The sequence below is a fragment of the Hyperolius riggenbachi genome, chromosome 12 (genome assembly GCF_040937935.1).
Source record: "Hyperolius riggenbachi isolate aHypRig1 chromosome 12, aHypRig1.pri, whole genome shotgun sequence".
Classification (NCBI taxonomy): Eukaryota; Metazoa; Chordata; class Amphibia; order Anura; family Hyperoliidae; genus Hyperolius; species Hyperolius riggenbachi.
In genome coordinates this window covers 153,482,363-153,495,068 of record NC_090657.1, presented here as the reverse complement: position 1 = coordinate 153,495,068, position 12,706 = coordinate 153,482,363, and the positions used below count along the sequence as shown (strand labels likewise).

Here is a 12,706-nt window from a genome sequence, read left to right as displayed (position 1 = left end):
TCCATTACGTGCGGGATATAGTTTCGTTGTTGTTGTTGTTTTAAAGCCCGGGCCAATAATTTACTTGGTTTATTACCTGACATGTAAAATGCAGACTGGCAGCGAAATGCTGCTCTTAGCGTTTTATCCTTTATTATATTTTTTATCCCCTCTCTGGCCTTCTGTAATTTTTCTAACGTCTGTGGTGCTCTGGTTCTCTTATGGCTCTCTTCGAGTCTGTATACTTCTTGTACTAGATTGGTAAGGTCTTTCTCCCTCTCTTTTTTTAATCTTGATCCCAATTGGATCAGAAAGCCCCTGAGCACACATTTGTGAGCCTCCCATATAGTTGTAGCCGGGAGATCTCCAGTGGCATTCAGCTGGAAGTACGACTCAATTTCCGCTTCTATTTTATTTACATTTTCCTTGGCGGCGAGCATAGAGGAGTTAAGCTTCCAGTTGAATGGCATCTGTGTTTTGTGTTTGCAGTTTAACTCCAATGTTACAGGGGCATGATCGGAGTAAGAAATGATACCAATGCCCGCTTTGACGGTTTCGGATAGCAGATTATGTGAGATTAGAATAACATCTATTCTAGAGTTGTGTACATTTGAGTAGAATGTATAATCCTTAGAAGTTGGATAGAGCAGCCTCCACACATCTACTAATTGCCTATCTTGGAGTGCCTTCTTGATTTTATTCAATTTGGAAAAGGGAAGACCCGACTTGCCACAAGATGAGTCAGACTCAGGGTTCAGTGTTACATTAAAGTCCCCCCCTATTATGATATTACCTTCCGCAAAACTGTCCAGAGTGTCTAAGAAGTGCGTCAGAAATGCCAATTGCTCTGTATTAGGGGCGTAAATAGAGCTTATAGTATATTTGCGTCCTTGGATCAGCCCTTTAATAATAACGAATCTGCCCTGGTCATCTTTCCTCATCTCTACGTCCTCTATAGGGGGGTTGCTGCTTAATAGGATTGCCACCCCTTTCGTTTTAGAATCAGGTGAGTTACTTGTGTGTATTTGCGGGAATCGCCTATTGGTTAGACGAGGAATGTCGTTCCCCTTAAAGTGTGTCTCTTGCAGAAGAACTACTGTGGCTCTCTGTTTCCAGATATCATTTAGCAGAGCTGTGTGTTTTTCTGGTATATTTAACCCCTTAGTGTTGATAGATAATATTTTTACTTGTGCCATTCATATAGCCTCCCTGTTGCCTTAAAATCTGGAACTTCCATGGACCAATAACTAAGATTGAACTTAAACTGAAATCGAACTGTAATCAAAGAATTACGTCTAATGAGTAGATTAGTACACAGCGTGAGCCGTGAGCTAAACCTCAGGGTTACCACAAGGCAGTAACTCATAGTCACTAGGACTGACCTATGTGGGAGAGAAGGGACCATGGTAGGCGACCTCCCGAGTCAGCCCCCCGCTCCACTATTAATATTTTCTTGTCATTTATATTATACCCCCTTAGACAGCTCCGTCATCCAGGCCCATACTTATCCTTTTGAGAAATCCCAAACTACGAGAATAGAAAATATACATCTTCGGCTTCCTCCCCTCCCCCTTCTCTCATTACCCAGCTTGCGGACTATTCCCAAAATGAGCGGAGGGAGCCCTCTCTTTCCCGGGTATTCCCCCGGAGCAGCCCGTAATCATTGCGTAAAGGTAGTTAAATTATTAGGGCTACGTGATGTATCGAGACCATCGCAGCATCCAGCAGGATCTTTCGTCCCACAATGTCTAAACCATGTCAGCGGTGCAGCGTGCATCTGCTATCCTCGACTCCCGGAGACTTCCGTCGCGCGGAGCATCCTCCCAATCGATATGAATAGAGTGCTATCAGGTTTTTGGATATAAATGCATATCCTAGCATTCTTAAGGTTGTTCCCATCTCTCTAGCAGCCAAATTGAGGGACTACCCAAGAGATAAGAAGTTGCTATAAATTCACCACAAGGGAGACTGCTTTGCCGCGTCTCAGACAGCCCATGCACGCTACAGCGGAGCAGCCCTAAACTATATACATACATACTGCGCAGAAATGGCATGCATATACATGGTTAACCAATCCCCAAAGTCCTTATTTCAGCCAACACCCGATCTCTATCGTGCCTTAATACTTCCCTCTAGGTAGACATATTGTTACTAGTGTATTGATGATTCGGTCGCATATTAAGTGTACCGATACATAAAGCATCCATCCAAGCCTTATATAAAGTCTGTATTAGCTGGGTGGTTCCTGGCGGCTTGTAGTGTATGTAGTAAAGGAAGGTTCACCGCTGCACTGTGAGCTGCCAGAGACAGTGCTGGACCCTTAGCTGCTCAATCCAATCCAAGTACAAGGTAGTAAGGAAGGTCCGCAACGATGTCTCTTACAATGCTCAATCTTTATTCAGGACATATCCTCAACAGTTAAAAAGCACAGCTGACATGTTTCGGGCCAGACATGCCCTTAATCATAGCTAAAAGTGTATGTATGGGGCCTTCAAACCACAGTCGAGGGAAACAGGCAATCCCTAGCCCGCCCAACCTGCGCTAATTCCCCCCTTTGTGCATAAAATCTAAAATAGGCTTCATATTCGGCACACCTGGGGTTCTTCAGATGAGTTTATATCCAGAGTGTTCGTATGGGTGTCAGATCTTGAACCTCATATTTTGCGATTAACCTGCATTTTGTCTCCTTGGCTGACTGACCTTTGCTAGGGTACAAGTAGGCCTCAGGCCAGAGCGCCAGGTTTGTACGGGTGAATAATGCCCGCTAACTGGGGACCTCGGAGGGGACGGGATCTCAGCAACGACGTAGTTTATACGTTATAAGTATAAAGAACAGTAACTTATCTGAGCCCGGATGACGAGGAAATCTTTCAGGAACTTAAGCTTATGTTTCCTCTTGCGATCTTCTCCGGTTCTGCCTCTGCCTTTTTTGACGTTGCGGGAGGCCTAGGGCGAGTTGATCTGGAATCCATTCAGGGACCTCTATGGTAGGGAGATCCAGGGTGCGGATTTTTCAGGGCGAAGGATTGAGTTCCCTTTGTGACGACCAGCTGAAAGGGAAACCCCCAATGGTATGTGGCCTCATTTTCATGTATCAGCTTCAGAAGTGGTTGCAGGGCTCTTCTTTGGGCCAGGGTGCTCGGTGCCAAATCTTGGAAGAAGGTGAGAGGGTGCCCCTCGTGGTGGATCGCGACCCGGTTCCTTGCCGCTTTCATGATACATTCTTTTATTCCAAAATAATGTAATCTGCAAATAATGTCCCGAGGTAGCTCCCCTTCTTTTGGCATGGCCTTGAGTGAGCGGTGTATTCTATCGATTTTTATTACCTCCTCTGCCGGGTTTCCCAGGAGGCCGTTAAAGATGGTGGTGACTGTAGCAAGAAGTTGCTGTGAGGTTACGGTTTCGGGCAATCCTCTGAGTCTAATGTTATTACGTCTACTCCGGTTTTGTAGATCTTCTAGACCCCCCCAAAAGTGAGTATTCATCGTTTGTTGTTGTGAGTATGCAGCTTGTAGCTTGGCTAGGTCTGCCCGTGCTGTCGCCATGTCTGCCTCTAGTGCTACCAGTCGACTATCATGCGCTGTTACCTCAGTTCTCAAGATCTGTAAGTCTGCTCTCGTGGCCGCTGTTATTTTCTCTGCTAGCTCGGAGAGATCACTTTTTGTCGGGAGACTATGGAGGTAGTCTCTGATTTCATTCAGAGAACGAGTCGTAGCTTCTTGTTGAGCATTCTCGGAGGCCTTCCCGCTCTTGGCAGCAGTAGCGGTGTCGGCCATCTTAGGTTGTGTCTGGTCTGCAGATCTAAGATATTTGGTCACCGTTTGCTGTACCGTAGAATCCTTTTTCTGTGTATTTTTCCTCCTAGGGGCAGTAGCCATAATCCGGAGAGTTCTCGCCAAGGAAATCTTATATTTTGGAGGGTTTACCAAACACACAATTGGAGAACCTCACTCCCAAACAGTTCTCTGCTGCTTTATAAAGCCTGCAGGCTGCTTATAAGCCAATGAAAAGTGCACACATAATACACCTAGCTTGCAGTGATAATCAAGCAAAAGCTGAGCAAGTCAGCCAATTAGTAGGAGAGGGCTTCAGTTGCATATAGACAATGGCTATATGACCAGCAGGGGGCACCAGCGTGCAGGATATTCCCTCTCATCTGCCCCCCTCCTAACTAAACTGCATGGGATACTACAATAATTAAAAACAATGGTGCATGAGCCAGCCTGGGGCCCCGGGAACTCTCACTGCCCGGGGCCCCAGAACCAGCATCTAACACCATGGGCTCGATTCACAAAGCGGTGCTAACCCAGTTAGAGACTTTAGGCATGATAACCATTGCACCACTCTGGTGAAAAGCCAGTTTAGGTGTGATAAGTTTAGGCATGATAAGTTTAGGTGTGATAAGTTTAGGCATGCTAAGTTTAGATACGTTTAGATCGCTTGCAAAGTCCCGCACGCAAAGCAGCACCATTAAACTTTATACAAAGTGCACCAGACTTTGCTAGCGTAAAACTTTTGATCAGCTGTGCACTGCGGTGCTAACGCAGTTGGCGCTTAAACTTAGCATGCCTAAACTTATCACACCTAAACTTATCATGCCTAAACTTATCACACCTAAACTTATCACACCTAAACTTATCATGCCTAAACTGAGTTTAGGCATGATAAAGGGCTTTTCACCAGGGTGCTAACTGTTAGCACCGCTTTGTGAATCAGGCTCCATATGTGAGCGCAGCCAAAACCCTGGAGCTGCCACATCCAAGGCCTGTCTCCTACTGCTCTAAAACTTACCAAACACACAATTGGAGAACCTCACTCCCAAACAGTTCTCTGCTGCTTTATAAAGCCTGCAGGCTGCTTATAAGCCAATGAAAAGTGCACACATAATACACCTAGCTTGCAGTGATAATCAAGCAAAAGCTGAGCAAGTCAGCCAATTAGTAGGAGAGGGCTTCAGTTGCATATAGACAATGGCTATATGACCAGCAGGGGGCACCAGCGTGCAGGATATTCCATCTCATCTGCCCCCCTCCTAACTAAACTGCATGGGATACTACAATAATTAAAAACAATGGTGCATGAGCCAGCCTGGGGCCCCGGAGGGTATCTAGCGTTGTAGAGCGGGGAGCTCAGCTCAAGCACGTCTTTACCCGCTCATGGCAGACTCTGCCCCCCTTACACGACGGATTTTGCGGCGAGAGGCGGCGGGTGATTGGCGGCGGTACGTATGACGGGGAACCTTTGCAGAGCTGCGCGGGGGCTTCTAAACTGTGCGGCGACTCGACGGGGAGCTCTGGGGGTCTCCTTATTAAAGGAGACCCCCAGATGCAGCGGCGGAAGATGGCTGCGGATGTTAGGTGGGCGAGTGCGCATGTGTGGGGAGTGAGGCCGTGGTGCTGATGGACAGCACCACAGCGTAAACCTTACTCCCCATCACTCGGTAAAAGGGAGCATCGCTCAGACTTTCGCCTGAGTAATGCTCCCTAACGATCGGCCATCGCGCGAAGGATATGGGCAATAGGATTTGTCGGTAATCCTCGCGCGATGGCAAGGTGATAAGTAGCTCGCATCTGCAAGCTACTTATCACCTTGAATAGGATATGGCCCTTAGTCTCAACATTTTCTCCATTTACGCAGAGCAGGATCCATCCACCAGGCAACCTAGGCAGGTGTCTGGGGCCTAGTGCGTGTCAAGGAGCCCACCAGCCACCTTCCTGACCTCTCTCCACTTCATCTTACCAAAAAGACCGCAAGGGGTCCCCAAATCTATTCCTTACCTAGGGCCCTATTACATCTTAATCCATCTCTGCATTTACTCACCAGTACCTGTTGCCAGGGGTGACCATGGTGGGGAACATGTTTGTAGACTGAAGTGTTTTCTAGGATACTTTCTGACAAGCAGTTACACATTCCTCTGGGATACATCAAGAGACTTGGGCCCTACAGGAATAAGGCAAAAGGTAATGTCGTTTTATAGAGTTCTTAATTACCAGGCCCTGCCTGCAATTTCACATGTGCTGCTTCTGTGATGGCCACTGTTCCTGTCTTCTGTGAATAACATGTCTTGGCACAATTAAATCGATTTCCCTGTCATGTCACGCCGACTATGATAGACAAGAAAAGCACGTTTGAAGATATAAATCTCATAATAATAATAAACGAAAGAAAGAAAAATTATTTGATATGTATCATCTTATATTGCTATTATTCTGGAAAGGTGCCCAAAACATGAACATGATGTCACATGTAAGCTGCTCCTCCCTAATTCCACACCCAATATAAAAGAAGAAGAACCAGATCAGTGATTGAAGTAATAATAACCTTTTTATTAGCCTATTGTTCCTTCACCTCGTAGGTGAAACAGCATCACTTGGCACATACAGACGTGAGGCGGACAGATACGGGAGTCTTCTGATGTTCTTACATACAGGTATGTCTGGTCTTTTTGCACTGCAAGGGCTTAGGTAGGCTAAGGTATTTCAGTACATCACAGGCTCTGGGGTGTTCAGCTACTGCCATGGACTGGCTGTGTTTAGCAGTGTAAGGAATACATTTATAGTATTGTTGAAGAGCTTGTAGAGGAGCTTATATGGTACCCGTATTGGCTAAAAAGGTCCCAAAATTGGATTTTTGTTAGGAACGCAATTTCATTGTTTGACTGATTTTGCCGCTTTTCAAGATTGACCCGTTTTCACAGCAGGTCCTATGCTGCAGATTAATTGTCACGGCAGCTGCCGGCACACAGCACATCACTCTCAGTGAGTGCATGTACAAGCGATTCTTGCCTTGAGCAGGTTCTGCCTTGGAAAAGGGACCCTGTTCGGTCCCAAAACATTTGCTTTATTAATGGTTTCTATGAAGCAATAAAGATTTTTTGGCTCAGACAGGGTCGGAGATAGTACAAACACATGCATGCAATCCAACATGTACAGTCAGGTACAGTAGTACAAGTAGCATATACCTATAAATACAGCACACTAGCTATAATGATGGACGCGTGGGGGAGTCTGGAGAGCTGTGTGAGGGGAGCAGCCGGTGGCCCTCTGCTGGTGGCGCTCGCTCAGCTCCGCAGCAGCTCCAGACGCCCCACCGTGTGTCCTGGAGAGAGTGGACAGCAAAAGAGAGAGAGAGAAACAGCAGGAATAGCTAAGAGACTTAGGAAGGAAAGAGAAAAGAGAAAGAACAGAGAAAGAAAGAACCAGGGCAAGAGGAGAGAGACAGAGGCAGAGTCCCCCCCCCCCCCCCCCCAGGGCTGCAGGATAAGAAAATGAGCACCCCAGGGTCCGACAAAACAGTCCAAACAGAGACCATCCCGGTGGAGAAAGTCGACAGGTGTAGACCGCTAGTCCTCCAGGCTGAGTGGTGGAGCAGGCTGACCGCTGGACCTCACGGCTCAGTGGTGGGTGGTGGAGCAGGCTGATCACTGGTCCTCCCGGCTGAGTGGTGGGTGGTGGGGCAGGCTGACCACTGGACCACAGGGCTGAGTGGTGGGTGGTGGAGCAGGCTGACCGCTGGTCCTCCCGGCTGAGTGGTGGGGCAGGCTGACCGCTGGTACTCCCGGCTGAGTGGTGGACAACACGAGCCTCGGCAGTGGCAGATGACCCTTGTAAGGCTGGGGGCCGTGGCTGGTAAAGACCCACTACCACGTGGGAGGCCCGACAGGAAGCGGTGGTGGTCAGGCCTCCTGCCCGCATGGAGTGGCGGTGGCTGAGGGGCTGGCTCGGGGCAGCAGCCGGGCAGCACCGAAAGTGCCAGTGCCCAAGAAAAGAAAAAGCCCGAACAGCTGATCAGCTGTCGGCCCGCAGGCGGTTTGTGCCGGCGGGCGCACCGACCCGCTGGAGGCCTGCATGCCAGGATGGTGGCCTCTCCCCTAGGAGCCTTCCTGGTCATCTGGCCTTCAATTCCTGCGTGGGGTCGGCGCGGAAGGTGTCCCTGATGGTCCGGGTGCAACGGCGACAGATCAGCGGAGCTCCGTGCTTGCTAGACTCCATGCTGCACGTGAGCTCCCGAACAGCTGATCCACTCACCTGCCTTCCCACCCGCGGTCCGTGGCTGTTACAGGGCCAGACTGACTTTGCCGATGTCCTCCGCCTCTTACCCCAGCACGAGATAAGAAGCCAGAGGTGAGTGGAAAAGTGAAAAAGGCCGGAGCCCTGTGGCCGTGGCATCCGAGTCCGGCGCCATCTTGAAATAAACGTGATTCTGATTCTGAGATTGTTATAGGGAGTTCAAGCTTTCTCTTTTGACTGTATCCGACAGGAGGTGTCATCCTCCTTGTAGTTGTAACACTCCTGCATCTAATGACAGCAGCTGATACAATTGTGAGTACAAGACAACTTAGCTACCTATACTGCAGAAGTCTCCATTCTCTGGGTCTGCTGTAGACCAACCCCCTCCACCACCACCACCACCCACCTCTCTCCAACTACTGTTTATGATCAGGCAGAGCCTTATATTCCCCTTAAAGCCTTAGTTCAGACTCCTATTCTTTTTTAAACTACAGTAGAGAGTCTTGGGTATCCGGCACCAACGGTAATCGGCTGATGCCAGATATGTGTGCGTTCTGTTGCTTGAGACTCAACGTTAAAAATAGGCTTAGATAATACAGTACTACACCCACTCTATTTCCATACCATTAACGCTGTATTAAATGTTAATATGCAGTAATTGAGAGTATATTAATCTTGGGGAGACCTGTGGAACCCAGTCTATAAGCACAGCAGAGACCACAAATAGTCCAAGAAGTTGGCCTTTACCACAGTTAGTACTGCCAGAAATCTGTGCTGGTTGGCTAAGACTGTTGGCTAGTTGAGTTCCGAATAACCGGGATTCTACTGTATGATGAAAAACTGGAAAGTTTAAATTTCATAAATACACAAACATGAGATGCACATTTGTCCCAGAGCAAAAAAGCACTGTAAATGTTTTTTGTTTTTTGTCCTATGGAGCTTTCACTTACAGTAGGTATTAATTTGAAGGCTATGAAATTGGTTTTGGATTAGTATATCTTCTCTTGTCAGATTCTCAACGTTTTTTTTTATATTTTGAAAAGCACTGGTGAGCCACTATGCACTTTGATCGGAAAGACCAGGGCTTCAATTCATCAAGCATTACCGCATTCGGTAATGCTGAAAACAGCTGAGTTAACGGAGCACTTAAGAAAATGTTAATTCATCAAAGCTGTTACCGAATGAGAAGCTGAAATGACAGAGCAATGAGATAAATTACCGACTTGTGCTCAACACATGTCAGCAAATGTCAGTAAATGTTAATTCATCAAGGTTACCACATTCGCTAGCACATTCGGTGTTTATCTCCAGTTCTCCCCTGTCGTTACAGGCTTCCAAAGCCTTCTGTGTGAATGTTTTCATGATTAACAGGAGCAGGCAGCCAATAGAAACAGCCCCTGTTCTCCTGCAAGTGCTGCTGATAGGTGCTGATAGGTCACACAGGCTTCTCCACACAAGCTTCCAGACCCCCCAGGCAGTGAGCAGAGAGAACGGGACAAAAGATATCCCCAGATGTCCTTCAGTGGTTTAACCCTTTGAGTCCCTGTTTGAATATGCAAAGATGCAAGTGGTGAAATCACCAAGCATGGCATTTGTAATGTCTCCAGGAAGTTTATCTACGTTGTGGCAAATAAGTAAAATGTTAAGAAACACTGATGGACAGATTCAGAGCAGCAGAGGCAGTATAAGTAACAGTAAATATAACACGTTTACATGTAAAGGGATGTCTGGATGCCTTCTATTGTTATCAGCTTGTAACAACACAGAGACATTCCAAGCTGCTCTGCACCACTCTGCTGTTATCTAACAGCCTTTGATGAACTGAAGCCGTAGTACTTCGGTAACTTAAAGAGACTCCGTAACAAAAATTGCATCCTGTTTTTTATCATCCTACAAGTTCCAAAAGCTATTCGAATGTGTTCTGGCTTACTGCAGCACGTTCTACTATCACCATCTCTGTAATAAATCAACTTATCTCTCTCTTGTCAGACTTGTCAGCCTGTGTCTGGAAGGCTGCCAAGTTCTTCAGTGTTGTGGTTCTGTGATGCATCTCCCCCCTCCAGGCCCCTCTCTGCACACTGCCTGTGTATTATTTAGATTACGGCAGCTTCTCTCTTCTCTCTTATCTTTTACAAGCTGGATAAATCCTCCTCTGAGCTGGCTGGGCTTTCACATACTGAGGAATTACATACAGGCAGAGCTGTCTGCACTCTGCAGGAAGAAACAGCCTGACACTTCAGTGGAAGATAGCTGCAGGGGGAAAGAAACACACAAATGATCTCTTGAGATTCAAAAGGAAGGGTGTATACAGCCTGCTTGTGTATGGATGTATTTTCTATGTGTGGACATACTGTACATCAACCTACTTCCTGTTTTGGTGGCCATTTTGTTTGTTTATAAACAAACTTTTGAAAACTGTTTTTAACCACTTTTAATGCGGCGAGGAGCGGCGAAATTGTGTCAGAGGGTAATAGGAGATGTCCCCTAACGCACTGGTATGTTTACTTTTGTGCGATTTTAACAATACAGATTCTCTTTAACGAACCTCTACCACATGTGTGAAAATATTGATGAATTAGCACAGTGAAGTGTAAAATACCGAATGCGGTATTTTAAGGACTGGGATTTTGTTATCGAACACCCTTTGATGAATTGAAGCCCAAGTCTCTGGTTGCTGTACTCACTGCTCTCTTCCTCAACATCCCCTACAGGAGGTATTTAGGGAAGAGCTGTGAAGGGACAACTGCCAGGCAGATCAAGAAAGGTTATTGATAGGGAAAAAGGACCACTATCATGAAAAAGTAGGCAGTTCAAATCTAAAAGAACCGACAGGTTTTGGGCCAGTCCATCTCCTCCTGGGGGATTCTCAGGGTTTTCTTTGTTTTCAACAGCATTTCCTGAACAGCAGTTGCAAAGTCTAACTGACAAAATAGTGTGCAAGTGAGTAGGGAGGCCGGCTGGTATCTTACTATTTTGGCAGTTAAACTGCTGTTCAGGAAGTGCTGTTGAAAACAAAGAAAACTCTGAGAATCCCCCATGAAAAGATGGACTGGCCCAAAACCTGTCGGTTCTGTCAGATTTTAACTGCCTACTTTTTTTGCGATAGTGGTCCTTTAAGGGAAAGCACAAAAGTAAAGTGCAAGTATTGGGAACTTGTCCTACTAAGATCATCTTGATAAATAAACAGGCCTGTGCCTGTGTATTAAAAGCAATCGTAACATCAGTCTGTTTAAAATAAGCCAGTGTCTTTTTGCATAGACAAATATTGCTGTTGTTGCCTGCTAGCCAATTCTAATCACATGATATTGAAAGCATGGCTGTGATTGGCTACCAAGAGGATTGACCCCGAGTCAGCCTACTGAGTGAAGGGGCTTGAATTCACAAGTTCCTCTGCAGTCCATAGACATGAATGGCATTCACCACCTAAAAGGTTCTTGCAAGAAAAGAAGGAGATACAGTACTGGTGGTGATCTTCTTCATTGCATTTTTACATAGACCCCTTGGTGGACTGAAACATTTCATCCAATAGTTTTGCATACACATTAATGTATAATGTTTATTCAAGTCAGCTACCTATGCGGTAAGGAGTCCTTGAGCAAGACTCCCTAATGCTCCAGGGTGGCCTACTGATCACACCTTAAGTGGCTGCAGCTCTCAAGCGCTTTGAGCCTAGTGGGGAAAAGCAATACACAAATGTTGACGTTATTAAGGTTTTCTTTCTGAGTATTTTATCTTGCATCTGGCAGGTTAATCTCTTGTCTCCCTGCACCGCTTGTCATGTGACTGCAGAATTCAGGTAACTGTTCAGCTGCATTAACATGAAGCCCCTCATCCCCGATTCTCTCCAACAAATAGATAAGGAGTGTAATGAACTTGGGCGCAACTACAATGGATGGGCCCCTCTGCAGAGATCTGTCGGCAGGCCCCCAAAAGCTGGGGGGGGGGGGCTGTACATAATAAATGCAAAGCGCAGCAGAGCATAATTATACTTTAATCAGGTGGAAGGCCGTTCATATAAAAAGCAATACACTGCATGCACTCGTTTACAGAGTCCCAAACTTCAATCAGCTAGTATTATGCTGAGAACTCACATTTCCTTGTGCTTGCAAAGGTCTCATTGAGGGGCGGAGGGAATGTCCTCACTAGGGTAAACTCTACGGACACTCAATTCTCAGCCAGCAACTAAGAGAGATCCAGAACAGTTGTCACGCCTATCTCTGTAGCCATATTTTAACTGGTCCGGCGTGATACACGCATCCTCCACTCCCTCTTCAGTTGTATAAGCCGTGCAGCCAGCCAATCACCATGCAGGAACTGAAGCTGCAGTGCAGTATCGCTCCAGGATCAGGTAAATATAATTACGCTCCACTGCGCTCTGCATTTATTATGTACAGACCGCCCCTCTCCTGCTAGCTCCGCCCCTATGACCACCTAGCTGCCAGGCCTCCCTACCACTGCAGGTGTCCCAGGGGCTATAGTCATACCACTCCATGCACTAGCACAGGTTATGGAGAACATTGTAAAAAATATTATAAATGCTTAAAAAAAAGAGGTGATTATGTGGAGAAATAAACAGATAATGCACATGCTAATAACAGAAAGAACCAGGCCTGTACACTGCAAAGTGGTAAGACTCTGCAAAGCAAAGCAGAAATTAAAAACCGGGGGTGGGGAGGGGGGGTTGTAGTCTGGGGGACTTTCCAATGTTCACAACCTTT

General features: G+C 46.6%; 1 protein-coding gene across 2 annotated transcripts in view; it reads left to right on the top strand.

Annotated features, from left to right (window-relative positions):
• The first annotated feature begins 6,288 nt into the window (after positions 1 to 6,288).
• The window catches only part of LOC137541449 (BPI fold-containing family C protein-like), an 86,349-nt gene continuing 79,931 nt past the window's right edge, over positions 6,289 to 12,706 (top strand). Inside the window, exon 1 of one of the 2 annotated variants that reach the window (XM_068262751.1) lies at positions 6,289 to 6,409. In XM_068262751.1, the coding sequence (XP_068118852.1) occupies positions 6,394 to 6,409 (16 nt within the window). In that variant the 5' untranslated portion in view covers positions 6,289 to 6,393. The remainder of the gene's footprint in view (positions 6,410 to 12,706) is intronic. The other variant, XM_068262752.1, reaches the window with a different exon arrangement.